The sequence below is a fragment of the Ailuropoda melanoleuca genome, chromosome 16, assembly GCF_002007445.2.
Source record: "Ailuropoda melanoleuca isolate Jingjing chromosome 16, ASM200744v2, whole genome shotgun sequence".
Lineage (NCBI taxonomy): Eukaryota > Metazoa > Chordata > Mammalia > Carnivora > Ursidae > Ailuropoda > Ailuropoda melanoleuca.
Window position 1 is genome coordinate 48,095,554 of NC_048233.1, and position 16,691 is coordinate 48,112,244.

Here is a 16,691-nt window from a genome sequence, read left to right on the forward strand (position 1 = left end):
TTGGACGAGGCCCACACACATTAGGGAGGGTAACCTGCTTTACTCAGTTTACTGATTGAAATGTTAATCACCTCTGAAAAATACTTTCACAGCCACAGCTAGCCTGGTGCTTATCTACACCATAGCTAACCTAGCCGAGTGACACACAAAATTAACCGTCACACACATCTGTAAGTGTTGATACCACCACGATGCCTGAAAATACCAGAGCTCCCCCATAACTGTTACTTGCTTTCCCCTCCAATTCACACTTTGCTTGGATCTTTAGTTCCAAATAAAGTTTTAAATCTGTCTACTTTTCTCCAGATATACCCATTCCACCTTAGTTCAGGGCTCTCGGTGAAGGTTTTTGGAGTGAATCAGTGATGTTAGAGATGTATTTCTGAGGCAATCTGTTTTTTCTTTTTCAGCACTGAGCACTTGTGTGTATTTTCCACTAGTCTCTAGGTTTGTTGAGTTGCAGGGATGGTATCTTTTTCTCCATTGTGAAACCCAGCACATATCCTACCATATAGAAGGCTCTCAAATATTTGTAAAATGAATGAATGAGCTGGAAAGATTTGGATATATATATATTTTAAGATTTTATGTATTTATTTGTCAGAGAGAGAGAGCAAGAGAGCACAAGCAGGGGGCGTGGCAGGCTGAGGGAGAAGCAGGCTCCCTGTTCGATGTGGGACTTGATCCCAGGACCCTGGGGTCATGACCCAAGCTGAAGGCAGACGCTTAACCGACCGAGCCACCCAGGCCTCCCAAGATTTGGATATATTTTTAAGAGGAACACCTGCTGTTGTGTTAATATATAATTTTGTCATTGCTCAACTTGCTTAATGATGTTAAGAACTTTGGTTCTTCAATGAGGTTTGGTAGCAATACTTTGTTTATATGGATAATAAGCTGGTGGGAATATAAAATGTGAAAGATAAAGATCAGCGTGAATTAGGAAATTTGTGTCTGTTTTAGTTACACTGTTAATATCTGTGCCATCTTGCCACAAGGTATTTATTTCACACTTGCTGGTGACAACAAATAATGCCTACAATGTCTTGCAATAGCTCCACCTGGAAATCTCCTTTATCATTTAATTATAAATACTTTATTTAAAGAAGGAAAACGTTCTTTATAAATACACAGAGACAATAAATGCCTACACATGCTTACACATTTATTTATCGATCTCCTTCCTCTCTTTTAATTTTTTAAGGTGCTTTCCCCAGCCTGAGTCCTGTGAATTCTCCCAGCCATGGACCAGTGTCTGCTGGCTCTCTAACTAATCGATCACCCATAGAATTTCCTGACACTGCCAATATTCTTACTAAGCCAAGTGTTATTTTACACAGATCTCTGGGCAGTGCACCCAATTCACCAGATATTTATCAGCAACTTAGAAATTCTGATAGCAGTTTGTGTAACAGGTGAGTTTCCCAAATGTTCATTATTCTATTTCCAAATATATGTCATTTTAATAAAGTATTACTAGTTTTCTATTATAACTAGTTAATGAATTAAGACTATACATTCTTTATCGAGTAGTTTTTATTCTTAATTTTTTTTCTCATTTTAGTGCTATTATTTTCCAATTAAGTGATCTCCATCTGAAGTGATATATAGTGGTATTCTATCCATCTCAAGATACCAGTAAATTATAAGAATTATTTTCGTATATAGTACTGTAGTACCCAGTTCATATGGTGTTTGTTTTCATTTTTCCATTTTTTATCAGTAATAAGTGTTTACTTCAGACCTCAGTGTTGACTTTCAAAATACGTTATTTTCTTCAGGGGCACAGGATGCCTTCCAGGATAAAGCCTGCCTATTAGGTTTATTGATAGATTGGCCTTGTATGATGTTTTGCAGTTAGGATCTTGGTTAAAAATTAAGCAGATTTTCTAATTGTATTTAGGTCAAAATTTACTTGCCTCATTTATAAATGTGTATTTATTTTATTCTATAAGCTGCGGACATCAAATATTGAAATATGTGTCAACCTCCGAATCTGAGTCTGGGACAGACTGCCACAAGGGCAAGTCAGGTGAGATTGCAAAAGTCCTGTGTGCTTGAATTTCAGAGCAATTTCTGACATTGTTTTAGAAGTGAATAAATGAGTGAGTTTAACTTCGGTTTACCCATCTTTAAAATGAAGATCTAATGTTTTGCCTACTTAGGAGGTAAGTAGAGGAGTTACTAGGAACAAGTTATGAATAACAGATGGTGAAAGTGTTTTGAAGACTATAGTGTGCTGTAGAAATGAGTGTGGTCTTTTCAGGTTATGGCTAGGGCTCATAAACAGTGAAAGTAATTACGTTAAGGTTGAACTCTAAGCCCAAAAGAGCTTGCATACATTATTTTTTATGGAATAGAGAGGAGTTGTTCTAAAATTTTTTTTTAAAGATTTTATTTATTTATTCGACAGAGATAGAGACAGCCAGCGAGAGAGGGAACACAAGCAGGGGGAGTGGGAGAGGAAGAAGCAGGCTCATAGCGGAGGAGCCTGATGTGGGGCTCGATCCCATTGCGCCGGGGTCACGCCCTGAGCCGAAGGCAGAAGCTTAACCGCTGTGCCACCCAGGCGCCCCTGTTCTAAATTTTAACTTCTTGTATCACAGTGAAACATTTTATATCCTCAAACAAGAAATGTTGTTGATGATAAAATTTTGGTTGTTTTATAACTTTAAAAAATTGATGACTCAGGCCTACAGTCATAGTTAAGTAGGTGACTCAGATCATCATTCCCCCAGAAAGTAGTTAGAAAGCCAGAGAAATTATTAACAACAAAAATCTGCTTAAAACCATTGAAAATTAACAGGCTCCTCAGAATTACCAGTACAAGATCTGGAGGAGGATAGAAATTCACAAAAATGAGCCTGGAGTTTGGGACTATCAAAAGGGTATTTCCTCCTTCTAGAGGGGCTGGTGACTGATAGAATGAGCAGTCCTTTTGGTAGTTCCGTGGGACTAGGGAGACAGAGATTGGAGTTGAAGGGTTACCATAGTAGGGGTAACTTGGTAAACTCCGTAGCCCTGCCCCAGAAGTGTAAAGGTAAACCAGAAATAGATGGGCCCCCACAGGGACTGGGGGCTCTTATCGATCTCTTTATATACTATGAAAGTCACCCTTTTAAAGTGATGTCATAACCAGACAAAGGCATCCAAGGATACTCCAGACCGATATCCCTTATGTATATAGACACAAAAATCCTTAACAAAATAGTATTAAACTGAATCCAGCAACATATGAAAGGGTCACACCATGACCAAGAGGCATTTATCCCAAGAATGCAAGAGTCGTTTAACAGTTGAAAATCAACGTAGTACACCACGTTAAGAACAAAGGGGGAGAAAAATACATGATAATCTAAATGTGTGCAGAAAAAACATTTGATAAAATCCAAGACTCTTTCATGATAAAAACACTCAAACTAGTGATAACAGGGAAGTTCTTCAGTCTGATAAAGGTCATCTTTGAAAAACACACACCTGAACATCATCCTTAATGGAAAAAGACTGATGCTTTCTCCCTAAGGTCAAGAATAAGAGAAAGATTTTTGCTTTTGGCACTCCTAGTCGACATGGTACTGGTGGTTCTCTGCAGGAAAATTAGAAAGAAAAAGAAAGGCATCCTGAATGAAAATAAATAAATAAAACTGTCCCATATTCATAGATCCTATGAACCTTTGTGTAGAACAGATCCCAAAGAATACACATACACACACTAGAACCAATAAACCAGCTTAGCAGAGATAAGATGTGAGATCAGTGATGTACAAAATTGTATTTCTGTGTACTAGCAATGAACCATCATAAATTGAAATTAAGAAAACATTTCAATTCATAGTAATATTGATAAGAATGAAGTAGTTAGAATAATTTAACAATAGAAGGAGGGATTTATAAACCGAAAACTACAAAACATTGTTGATAAAAATTAGAGAAAGTCTAAATAAGTTGAGAGGCATTTCATATTACAAGATTGGAAAACTCAGTATTATCAGTGGGGCTGTTCTCCCAAATTGATCTATAAATTCATTGTAATCCTTGTCAAATTCTAGCAGGCTTTTTTTTTGTAGGAATTGACAAGTTGGTCTTAAATTTTACATGAGAAGACAATGACCAACAATAGCCAGATCAATCTGGAGAGAGAACAAATTTGGAAGACAGACACTACCTGATTTCAAAACTTACTATAAAGCCACTCTAGTTAAGATAGTGAGGTATTGGCCCAAAGACGAGCCTAGACCAGTGGAATAGAACTGCAAGTCCAAAAATAGATTCTTGCATTTATGATCAACTGAATTTTGATACCAAAGCCAAGACAATTCAAAAGAGAAAGAATAGGTTTGTTTCACCACACGGGGCCAAGACAATTGGATATCCACTTGTCAAAGGAAGAATTTGGACTCTTACCCTAACTGTAAACACAAAAAGTAACTCAAAATAGATCTGAGACCTAAGTATAAGATTTAAAACCTTGAAACTTGTAGAAGAGAATATATAGACTTTGTGACCTTGAGTTGAATAAAGCATTCTTAGATACAATACCGAAAGCACAGTCCATGAAAGAAAAAAATGACAAATTGGGCTTCAGCAAAATTAAAAATGTTTGCACTTCAAAAGACAACCATAAGAAAATGAAAAGACAAACCACAGATTGAGAGAAAATATTTGGAAATTATATATCTGATTAGGTTTTATATCCATAATACATAAAGAACGTTTATAATTCATTATTAAGTCAGATGACTCAAAAAATGGGCAAAAGATGTCAGATATTTTGGTTTGAGTCATTTGGTGAAGGATGTAAACAAATGGGTAATGAACACATGAAAAGATGAATGACATCATTAGTCAATAAGGAAATGCAAATTAATACTACAATGAGATACCACTCTACTCAAACTACAATAACTATAGTAAAAAAGACAGACCAATACCAAGTGTTAGCAAGGATGCAGAGAAATTAGAACCTTTATACATTGCTGATGGGAATATAAAATGGTATACCACTTTGGAAAACATTCTGACAGTTTGTTTAAAAGTTACACATAAATTTACTGTATCAGCCGTAATACCGTGGCTTAGAATTTATCCATGAGAAAACATATGAGCACTCAAAGACAGGATTGTGAATGCTGACATTATTGATGTTGCTGCAAAACCGGAAATGATCCCAGTGTCTATTAACTTGTGAATGGATAAATACCATGTGGTATATCCATACACTGTAATTTCATTTAGCAACTAAAGGAACAAACTTTGGATACATGCCACTACATCGATAGACTTCAAAACATTATTCTAAGTAAAAGAAGCCAGGCTCAAAAGATTCCATGTTGTAGGATTCCATTTATATGAAATGCTAGAAAAGGTGAATTTATAGGGACAATAATCAGAACAGTAATTGCCTAGGATGAAAATAGGGATTAACTGTAAATAAGCAGGAGGGTACTTTTGGGGTGATGAGAACGTCCTAAAACCATATTGTCATAATGGTTGTACAACTCTGTAAATTTACTAAAATTGTTGAATTATACACTTATAATGGGTAGATTTTACAGTATGTTATTATACCACACACACACACACACACACACACACACACACACACACACACACACAGTTCTTTGGATTGACTGTTCTCAGCTAGGAGATGCTCATTTGAGGACTCATGTGATTGCAGTCAAATATTGGTAAGAGCGACAGTCATCTGAAGGAATGATTGGGCTGAATTTCCAAGCTGGGATTACTCATGTGTCTGTTGACTATTGACTAGTCCATCTAAATACGACCTCTCTATGGGCTTCTTCTAACATATTTGCTGGATTCTAAGAGAGGAGGAAGTGGAGGCTGCCAGTCAAGTTAATGGCTCAACCCAGAACAGAGAAGTGTTACTTCCGCCATATTCTGTCAATCAGAGCAGTCTCACAGGCTGTCTGGATTCTAGGGGATTAGGAAATAAATGCTGTGTCTTGATGGAGGAGTGACAGGAATACATTTCAAAAGCGTGCAAGGGGGGTAAGAGACAGGGTTGTGGACAACTTTGGCAAAGAAATTATTACATTTATTTCAACTGTTTTTATTACTGTTCTATATAAGATATAGTTACTAGGAGTTTGGATCACTAAAAAGTACGAAGGGGGCGCCTGGGTGGCTCAGTTGGTTAAGCGTCTGCCTTCAGCTCAGGTCATGATCTCAGGGTTCTGGGATCGAGTCCTGCATTGGGCTCCCTGCTCGGTGGGACACTGCTTCTCCCTCTGTGCTCTCCACCCCCCCTCAAATAAATAAATAAAATCTTAAAAAAAAACGTATGTAATGAACCTCATATGTCATGATGGCTATTTTAGAATATTATTATAGTAGTAATGCCTTGTCTTACCAAGAGTAGCTGCATATTCTAATTTTCGTTTCTTAAATGTTTTTCATTGGGAAAAAATATTTTCCAAAGAATTTTTCCTGACCATCATTAGTTAATGATTTTTTAATAAATTCAGTATGTTAGATTCAGATTTGACTAACATTTATTGATCATTTATTATATGTAACATCTAGTAAGACAGATGTTATTACCCGTATTTTACAGGGGAAAAAGCTTGCCATTGTATCAAGTACAAAAATCAGGATTTGAACCTAGTTCTTCTGAAACTCATTTCCAATATGTACTCTTAAAAACTCATTTACCTAGGGGTGCCTGGATGGCTCAGTTGGTTAAGCATCTGACTCTTGGCTTTGGGTCAGGCTATGATCTCAGCGACGTGAGATGGAGCCCCACGTGCTCAGCATGGAGTCTACTTGAGATTCTGACCCTCTCTTTTCCTCCCTCCCCCCCATTTGTTGTGTGCATGTGCACACTCATTCTCTCTCAAATAAAATAAATAAATAAAATCTTTTAAAAAAAAAACCTTTTACTTAGGAAAACCCCCTAGGTATTGAAAAGTGAATGAATCATTACTTTATAACTAGATGAGTATTCATAGACTTAACATGCCTGTGTAATCACCCAGATCAGTAAACCAATAAAATATTACCAGCACCTCAGAATTTCTCCTCATGCTCCCTTCCAGGTGTACCCTTTAAAGATAACCTGTGTCTTGGCTTTCAGTACTCATATGTATCAGTTTTGGTCTGTCGTTGAACTTTTCATAAAGAGAATCAGTATGTACCTTTGTGTCTGACTTCCTTCATTCAACATTATATATATATTTTGTTTTTAAGATTTTTTTATTTATTTGACAGACAAAGCGAGAGAGGGAACATGAGCAGGGGGAGTGGGGGAGGGAGAAACAGTCTTCCTGCTGAGCAGGATGCGGGACTCGATCCCAGGACCCCCGGATCATGACCCGAGCCGAAGGCAGACGCTTAACGACTGAGCCCCCCAGGCGCCCCCCAACATAATATTTTCAAGAATCATCGGCTCTTGCGTGTTGCTGCATGTGGCTGTAGTTCGTAGTGCTTGGTTGTGTGAATACACTACACTTATTTGTTCTACTGTTGATGGGTTTCAGGGAAATTTCCTGTTTATAATATTACCAAGAGAATGAATATGATTTTTTTTTAACATGTGAATGAATGCTGTTTAGCTACCAGTGCTGCTTCCCTTTTCCGTGAGATTTGGGAAAAAAGAGTATTATTAATCACATTGGTAGAGAAATAATTCACAATACATGATACGGTGTTTTAATTTTTAGATGTGCCTTGATCTCATTCATTTATAATTATGAATCTAGAGTTTTCTTAGCCAAAACTCAAACAATTTCAAATGTTAGACATGGCATACATCAGATTACTAAAAAGTTCCTATTGATAGGGACTGATTTTTCCTTTTTTTTTTTTTTTAAGATTTTACTTATTTATTTGACAGAGAGCACACAAGTAGAGGGAGGAGTTGGGGGGGGCAGGCTCCCCACTGAGCTGGGGGCCCAAAGTGGGATCATGACCTGAGCTGAAGGCAGATGCTTAACCGACTGAGCCCCCCAGGTGCCCCATTTGAATATTTTTATAAGTAATTTTCCTTATAAAATTATGCATATAGGGCAATTTTTACTCTTATTATTACTATATGTATTTTTTGAAAGGTGATGAAGACAGCGCTGTTCCCTCAAAACCGTCATTCAGCTGTACAGAAGTGCAACAAGAAGTGGAAACAGAGAACAGAGACCACAGAAAAGTATTTGTGGAAGGTGATAATCACCTAACAGAAGAGGCCCAGCATGAACAGCAGCCAAATGTAAAAGATAAACTTTCCATATGATTATGTTAAGGTGAAATATAACATTAGTTTAGTGCTAGTTTCATTAATCTTTGCCCAGAGCAAGATTTTTAATGTAATAGTATTTTTAAATTTTTTGCTAAAAAGTCATTATATCGTATTAAAGGAAACCTAAGGTTAAAAATAATTTAATTACAGTTGACCCTTGAACAAGGCTGGTATTGGGGTGCTGACCCTCCCACACACAGTCGAAAATCCCCATATAATTTTTTTTTTTTTTTTAAAGATTTTACTTATTTATTTGACAGAGAGATAGCGAGAGGGGGAATACAAGCAGGGGGAGTGGGAGGAAGAAGCAGGCTTTCCGCTGAGCAGGGAGCCTGACGCGGGGCTCGATCCCAGGACCCTGGGATCATGACCTGAGCTGAAGGCAGATGCCCAACGATGGAGCCACCCAGGCACGCCCAAAATCCCCATATAACTTTTGACTCCCCCAGAACTTCATTGCTAATGACCTTCAGTTGATCCGAAGTCTTCCTGATAGCATAAACACATGTGTCAGTTAACGCATATTTTGTATGTTGTATGTATTGTATACTGTATTCTTGCAATAAAATAAGCGAGAGCAAGGAACGTGATTAAGAATCACAAGGAGGAGAACACGCAGTACTGTATGTACTGTACTACAGAAGGTGCACACCTAAGTGACCCACGTGGTTCAGACTCGTGGTGTTCAGGGTCATCTGTACTTCTGAGCCCATCATCCCAGAGCAGCAAAGTGCGTTCATTGTAAAACGAACACATGAACACGTTTTATTTAGTTTTATAGTAGACATATTACTTTCTGTGCTGGTATTTTCTTCATTGTGTATGTTAAAGTATAAGGAGCAGGTGCATAAAGCATCAAAAAACGGAATCTGTTTACTATAGAATAGCAGTTTTTTTTGTTCTTAAGTTCCAAATTTAAGCTTTTTGGGGAAAAAAAAATCCATTCCTTTTGGGAAGTTAAACTAGTAATAAATGCCAGTATAAGGATAGGAGTCTCTTTCTATTATCCTTTGATACCTGTAACTTCTCAAATGAAAATAGTGGATTTTAGAATTGTATGTGGTGTTTTAGAAATACAGTATTTTTATTTGTAAAAGTACTGTAAAGATGAATAAACCTTCTCATGCCTAGAAGACATTTTTCCATTTTTCCGAAGATAGCATTTTACAAAGGGGAAATCAGAAGTACAGATTCTATTTGAGAATAACTTTTGTAGCAAATAGTATTGACCATTTTTTCATGTTCAGTTTTAAGTGTTCTCATTTAGATGTGGATTTAATGATATATTTAAAAGGTAAGGTTAAGTTGTTTGTGTTTTCTCCCCCTGTATGTACAGATGGAACAGGAAGCTTCACTGGACCTGATTTTAATAGAAGATTATGATTCCCTGATAGAGAAGATGAGCAACTGGAATTTTCAAATATTTGAAGTTGTAGAAAAAATGGGAGAGAAATCAGGAAGGATTCTTAGTCAGGTTTGTTTAAAATCTCTACTTTTTTTTTACTATAATTTTTTCTAAAAATGTGTAATATTGGTTTAGGCACAAGTTCATTGTTCACTGAATTTTTTTTTTCACAAATGAAGTTTTCAGTAGAAAATTTGAAAAGAGATACATAAACCCATATATAAAAGTAATTATATTATTGTATGTAATGTATTTCATGTAATTTTATTTGAATAAATGAAAAGTAGTTTTTTGGCCCATATTGTAGGATTTAATTTTACTACAGAATAAAGTTACTTTATATTGAACCCCGAGGTTGAAAAGGGTATGAAAGGTGAGCTAGTTCTAACCACTGAAACCTATGCTTTATTTTTTTTCACCTGCCCTCCCTGTACTTTACCCAAGGCCAGATGGTTCCTTTCATGCTAGGACCATGGAAAAATAGTTTCTTTTTAACCACCCAGACTCAAGGTCCCCCCTGAGGGGTTCATACAACAGCATCAGATTAACCTTCCCAAAATATCATCCTCATTCTCTTCAAAGTATCTTATTTATGAAATGTACAAACATAAGGGTAAATTATTTGGAGGGCATGTAGCTTCATCTCACTGTAGTCTTGAGGGACAAAATGTAATAATAAATATATTGTTCTGACTTCTGTTAACACCTAGGACTAGAGTAGAATTCATGTGCCCCTTAATAAATTGTAAATAAAAAAGCTAAAGGGAGGAATGGAAAAATTAAAAAACTGGGATATGCTATGGTAATCTTTCTTTGGTTTTCAAGGGTTTTAGGGTGATGTCTTCCTTTTTAATGTTTTGAAAAGAATTTCTCATAGAGAAATTTTTAATAAATTATTAACTTAAAGACACATACATGGGAACATTCCCAAATGCAAATCACAAAAACATATTCTACTCAACTACAAATAGAAATTCTGATTTTTAAAGTGTATTTTATTTTAATTGACATTTAGGTTATGTATACCTTATTTCAAGACACTGGCCTATTGGAAATATTTAAAATCCCCACTCTACAGTTCATGAACTATTTTCGTGCGTTGGAAAATGGCTATCGAGATATTCCTTGTAAGTATCAGCAGATCTTATTACTTCAGTTAATACTGGTTTTGAAACTAGTATGTTTCCCTTCAGATCTAAACACTTTTTAAATTACATGTTTGGAAAAATTTTAAATAGGGATTTTAAAAAGTAATCTATATCCTGCTACCTAGAGTTAACGGACTATTAACATTTTGGTATATTTTCTTATTTATGTTTCATAAAGTGAATCATAATACAGACATATATTTATAATGTACTCTTTCCCATAATTATTATATGGGGTACAATTTATCTTTTAAAATGTTTAGTAGGGGCGCCTGGGTGGCACAGCGGTTAAGCGTCTGCCTTTGGCTCAGGGCGTGATCCCAGCGTTACGGGATCGAGCCCCACATCAGGCTCCTCCGCTATGAGCCTGCTTCTTCCTCTCCCACTCCTCCTGCTTGTGTTCCCTCTCTCACTGGCTGTCTCTATCTCTGTCAAATAAATAAATAAAATCTTTTTAAAAAAAAAATAAATAAAATGTTTAGTAATTAAGTGAAGAGTGTCAGAAAATTCTTGACTTCAAAATATTTAAAAATTATCCATAGAATTTCTGTTTTTAACTGTATCCTGACTTACGGAAGTAAGTAAAATATAATTTGAATTTCATATTAGGAAATGATACAGATTTCTTTATACATGTATATATTCTACAGTTTCCTTTCATATGGACACATTTTGGGAAATCACTTATATAAACACAGAGCAAATTATTCTTAAATTGGTATAACTCATTAATAATGATACTTAATGTGAGTTATATGTACTATAATTTCCACTTATAAAATATGCTTTTAAAAATGACTGTATTTTGTAAATAAAGTGATAGTTTATTTTTTTTTTTTTAAGATTTATTTATTTATTTGAGAGAGAAATGAGCATGAGCAGAAGGAAGAGGGAGAGGCAGAAGCAGGCTCCCTGCAGGGAGCCCAACTCAGGGCTGGATCCCAGAACCTCGAGGTCATGACCTGAGCTGAAGGCAGACACTTAACCGACTGAGCCACCCACGTGACCCTGAAGTGGTACTTTAAAATGGACTTCAAAGGAAGGGGAGTGGGGGGCAAAAAGAGGCAATAAAGAGTCTTCACTATCAGCTCCAAATAGGGTGTTAAGAAAAGAGCCTCTGGATCTAACTCTTCTAAACTTTCGTGTCCAAATTTGTAAATGGAAATTAAAATAGTCCCTACTCCATAGGTAGTGATAAGACAAGCCATGGAAAGCACATATCAGAATTCCTGGCACATAGTACATGGTCAATAAAAGGTGTTGACTGCATGACTAACTAACCTCCTCGCAGACTGCCATCATGTCGTGTTGAACTTTTATTGAATATCAGCTGTGACTATCATCATTAGATCCATGAAGATTAAATCATTTAACGTTTGTTGGAAAGTTTATGTTATCTACCTTTCACAGGTGGGAAGTAAAAGCTCAGAAGAATCTTTCCCAAGATCCTAAAACTTCTGTAGGTCTTGCCTTTTCACATAGTGATATTTCAGTAAACTCGTGTTTTCTTGATTACGTACTATGTCTCAGACACTGTTCTGGATGTGTTCATATACCATTTTAACATTTCATCCCTATAGCGAGCCTGAGAGATAGGAATGTCTCATCGTTTTTTTGTTTGTTTGTTTGTTTTTTGGGTTTTTTTTGGTATATGTGTTTTTTTGTGGGGGGGAGGGGAGTTCAAATATCCAGAATTTGTAAGTGTTGCCTGTGTGCAAACATGGGTCTCCATAATCCAGACACTATTTAGGTAGTATTTTTAAAGCTACAAAATAGGGGTGCCTCGGTGGCTCAGTCAGTTAAGCGTCTGCCTTCGGCTCAGATCATGATCCCAGGGTCCTGGGATCAGGCCCCATGTCGGGCTCCCTGCTCAGCGGGGAGCCTGCTTCTCCCTCTCCCACTCCCCCTGCTTGTGTTCCCTCTCTCGCTGTCTCTCTCTCTCTCTCTCTCTGTGTCAAATAAATAAATAAAATCTTACAAAAATAAAAAATAAAGCTAAGAAATAGCAACCATCAATAAATTTTTCAATGCCTTTCAATTAGCCCTTGTTACTTGCCTTTTCTTTGACTGTCTTACTATGTTTTCATTGTATATATGAAAGGGTTTTTTTTAAAAGATTTTATTAATTTATTTGACAGAGAGACAGCTAGAGAAGGAACAGCTAAACAGGGGCAGAGGGAGAGGGAGAAGCAGACTCTCGCTGAGCAGGGAGCCAGACATGGGGCTTGATCCCAGGACCCTGGGATCATGACCTGAGCCGAAGGCAGATGCTTAATGACTGAGCCACCCAGGCGCCCCTATATGAAAGTTTTTAGAGGAGAACTTTTTAACACATCAAGAGACTTTAAAAAAATAAGATGAAACAAGGGTTCCTGGCTGGCCCGGTCACTAGAATGTGCAGCTCTTGATCTCAGGGTCATGAGTTCAAGCCCTGCATTGGGCATTGAGCCTACATAAAAAAAAAATAAGATGAGACCAAAATGTAATTGTGGGAAGTTATTCCCAGCCATATATTTTGTTTATGAGGATATAGGATAGTAGAAAATTATTGTACTTTAAAAAATGTCCTATGTTAAACATAACATTTTTATAAAACATTTTGGTGACTTTAGATCACAATCGCATACACGCCACAGATGTCCTACATGCAGTTTGGTATCTGACAACGCGGCCAGTTCCTGGTCTGCAGCAGATCCACGGTGACCCTGCAGCAGCAAACGAAGCAGGTACCTCCGTCCACGAGTCTTCCTTTTAATTATTTGTCTAGAAGTAATAAATCACACGATCTCATTTCATTACCTCTGTTCTTTTAAAAATTTCACTCAGTAACCTTTGGTACATGTAAATGACTATATAAATTTTGGTGCATAATAATGGCATGCAAGTTAGGAAAACTACTCCTCACCTTAAGAGCTAGGTTAAGACGCGATACTGTTGATCTGCCGTGTTTCTTTTCTGTGTCCCATCCTGCTGCTTGCTATCCAGAATAGCAAGATAATCTTTCCTTTGCTCTTTTCTTTCAATTCTTGGTTTTCTGTTTTAGGGGTATCATGTAAATTTAAACTATATAACCTTCACAGTGAAAGCGGCCATACTTAAAAGCGTCGTGTAAGCATTTAAACGATGACATTAAAAACCTTTCATTACATTTATGTTTGGCTCCCAAAGCCTGGTTAATTCTGTTCCTCATCATAAATACAATTATTTATACAAATGTAATGAATTTGCATAAATGGTTCTCTTCCTCTAGTTTGTCAAAGAGGGGAGAACTACTCCAGTGAGGTAAACGCGCGCGTGTGCGCACACACACACGCACACACACACACACACCAGGACAGACTCTGCTTAGTTACAGATGCCTGAGAAATATGATTGTGCTAATCGGGGCAAACGTCATAGGCTCAGCTATTGCTTTATTGCTTTACAGTCTTCGGTCATTGAGTCCAAAGTACCACCATTACATTTTCTGCCATTCCATATTTACTCTTTCTTAGTCTCCTTGTTCCTTCCCTTAGTTCTACGCTTCCATCAGATCATTTGTTTGTAGATGTATTTATTTTCTTAGAAGAATATCTTCATATTTTAGCACATTTGACGATAGTGTTTGATTTTGTCTGATCCTTATTATCAAGAGGAAATAAGGTTCCTACTGTACATGGGAGGATGTATGTCAGTAACCCAGGGGATTTTTTGGCCTTTTTGGAATTCCCATGGCCAGTGACAAAAGATAATGGAGAACTACAGTGATCCAGTATCATCAGAATCACAATAGTGCAGAAAATATAGGTCATTCCACTAGGCAAAGTACCATGATTGGTAGAGATGCTGGCTGAGGACAAAGGGAACACGGAGTTGTTAATGGAATAAGAAAATGGTAAATCTGAAGTACAGCTCTGTGACCAGTCTCAAAAGTGAAATCTATAATAGCCGTATGTATTTTCCTCGTTGATATTTATTTTGTGTAATAAGCAAATTTTTTTTTCCTCTTTCTCATTCTCCTACCACCCAAATGTTGGTGGACTTTGGGGTTCTTTCTACTTTGGGGCTATTGTGAATAATGCTGCTGTAAGTATCCTTGTACTAGTTTTTGTGTGGATGTGTTTTCATTTCCTTTGGGCATATACCCGGCTGTGGAATTTCTAGGTCATAAGATGAGTCTGTGCCTAACATTTTGAGGATCCGCCAAAGTGTTTCCCCAGGTGGCTGCACTATTTTATTTTCTCACCAACGATGTATGAAGGATCCAATTTTTTGCCACTTCTTGTTATTATCTTTTTGATAGCCGTTCTAGTGGCTGTGAAGTGGTATTTCATTGTGGTTTTGATTTGCATTTACTAATGGCTAATAATGTCGAATGCCTTGCCATTTGTCTATCTTCTCTGAAGAGATGTCTATTCATGTCTTTTGTCCATTTTTAAATTGGGTCATTTGTCTTTTTATTATTGAGCAGTAGGAGTTCTTTGTATATTTTAGATATAAGTCCCTTATCAGATTTATGATTTGCAGCTATTTTCTCTCATTCTGTAAGTTGTCTTTTTGCTTTCTTGATGGTGTCTATTGAAGTACAAATCTTTTAATTTTGATGAAGTCTAATTTATCTTTTTCTTTTGTTGCTCATGCTTTTGGTACCTATTAAATGTTTGGCTAACCCAAGGGTTTTGCCTAACCCACGATCATGAAGATTTACTCGTATGTTTTCTTCTAAGAGTCTCATAGTTATAGGAAGTTTAGGTCTGTGGCCCATTGGAACTAATTTGGGGAATAAAGGAAGAGGTCTTTCTTTTGCACCTGAATATCCAGTTGTTCCAGAACCATTCGTTGAAAAGAGTTGTTTATATATACTCCACATAGTCGGCTCTTAAATGTCACTAATTCAGTTTCTACCTTGGAAGATGTGAGCATTAAATGAAACAACATGTACGAAAGAGCCTAACATCATGCAGGGCCATAGATGGCTCTCAGCACGGTCTTAGCACCCTTGTACGAAATCAATTGGCCATAAATATGAGGGTTTATTTCTGGACTCTCAGTTTTATTCCATTGATTTTTATGTCTGTCCTCATACCAGTGCACTATCTTCATTACTAAAGTTTTGTTAGTAAGCTTTGAAATTGGTAAATTTAAGTCCTCCAACTTTGTTCTTTTTCAAGATTGTTTTGGCTGTTCTGGGTCTCATATTTCCATATGGATTTAAGTCCAGCTTGTGAATTTCTACAAAAAAAAAAAAGAAGAAGAAGAAGGAAGAAAGAAAGAAAAAAGCTAGGATTTTGATAGGGATTGTGTGAAATCTGTAGATCATTTTGTGGGAGTATTGCTATTTTAACCATATTAAGTCTTCTGGTCCATGAACATGGGTATTTTTTCCCACTTATTTAAGTCTTCTTTAAGTGCTTTCAACAATGTTTTTTAGTTCGCAGAATACTGGTTTTGTACATCTGTTAAGTTTGTTCCTAAATATTTTATTCTTTTTGATGCTGGTGTAAATGGGATGGGGGTTTTTTTGGCTCATTTTATGATTATTCATTGCTGTCGTATATAAAAATCATTGATTTTTTGCATATTGATCTTTTATCCTGCCATCTTGATGACCACCTTTATTCTAATAGTTTTTTTAGTGGACTTCTTAGGATTTTTCTATATACGGGAGCATGTCATCTGTAAGCAGAGATAGTTTTACCTCTTTATTGTGTGTTGGTTTTAGCCTGTCAATAGCCAGTGTTGTGGCTGGACCAGTTCTTGTGAGTATTATAATTACAAGATACCCTCTAGAAATAACCATCAAGAAACTTAAAAAAAAATAATAAAGGTTTATTACTTATAGGAATTGAAAATTACCAACATAGCTGGGACCCCAGAGCCAAGGTCACGGGGGGGGGGGGGGGGAACA

At 36.7% G+C, this 16,691-nt stretch overlaps 1 protein-coding gene across 5 annotated transcripts in view; it reads left to right on the forward strand.

Moving 5' to 3' along the window:
• The window catches only part of PDE3B (phosphodiesterase 3B), a 168,529-nt gene that overhangs the window by 131,820 nt on the left and 20,018 nt on the right, over positions 1-16,691 (forward strand). For 3 of the 5 annotated variants that reach the window (XM_034646372.1, XM_002923307.4, XM_034646374.1), the window contains exons 6-11: positions 1,205-1,415; positions 1,956-2,032; positions 8,070-8,221; positions 9,588-9,725; positions 10,672-10,783; positions 13,417-13,530. In XM_034646372.1, coding sequence (XP_034502263.1) covers positions 1,205-1,415; positions 1,956-2,032; positions 8,070-8,221; positions 9,588-9,725; positions 10,672-10,783; positions 13,417-13,530 — 804 coding nt within the window. The remainder of the gene's footprint in view (positions 1-1,204; positions 1,416-1,955; positions 2,033-8,069; positions 8,222-9,587; positions 9,726-10,671; positions 10,784-13,416; positions 13,531-16,691) is intronic. The other 2 variants (XM_034646375.1, XM_034646373.1) reach the window with 2 other exon arrangements.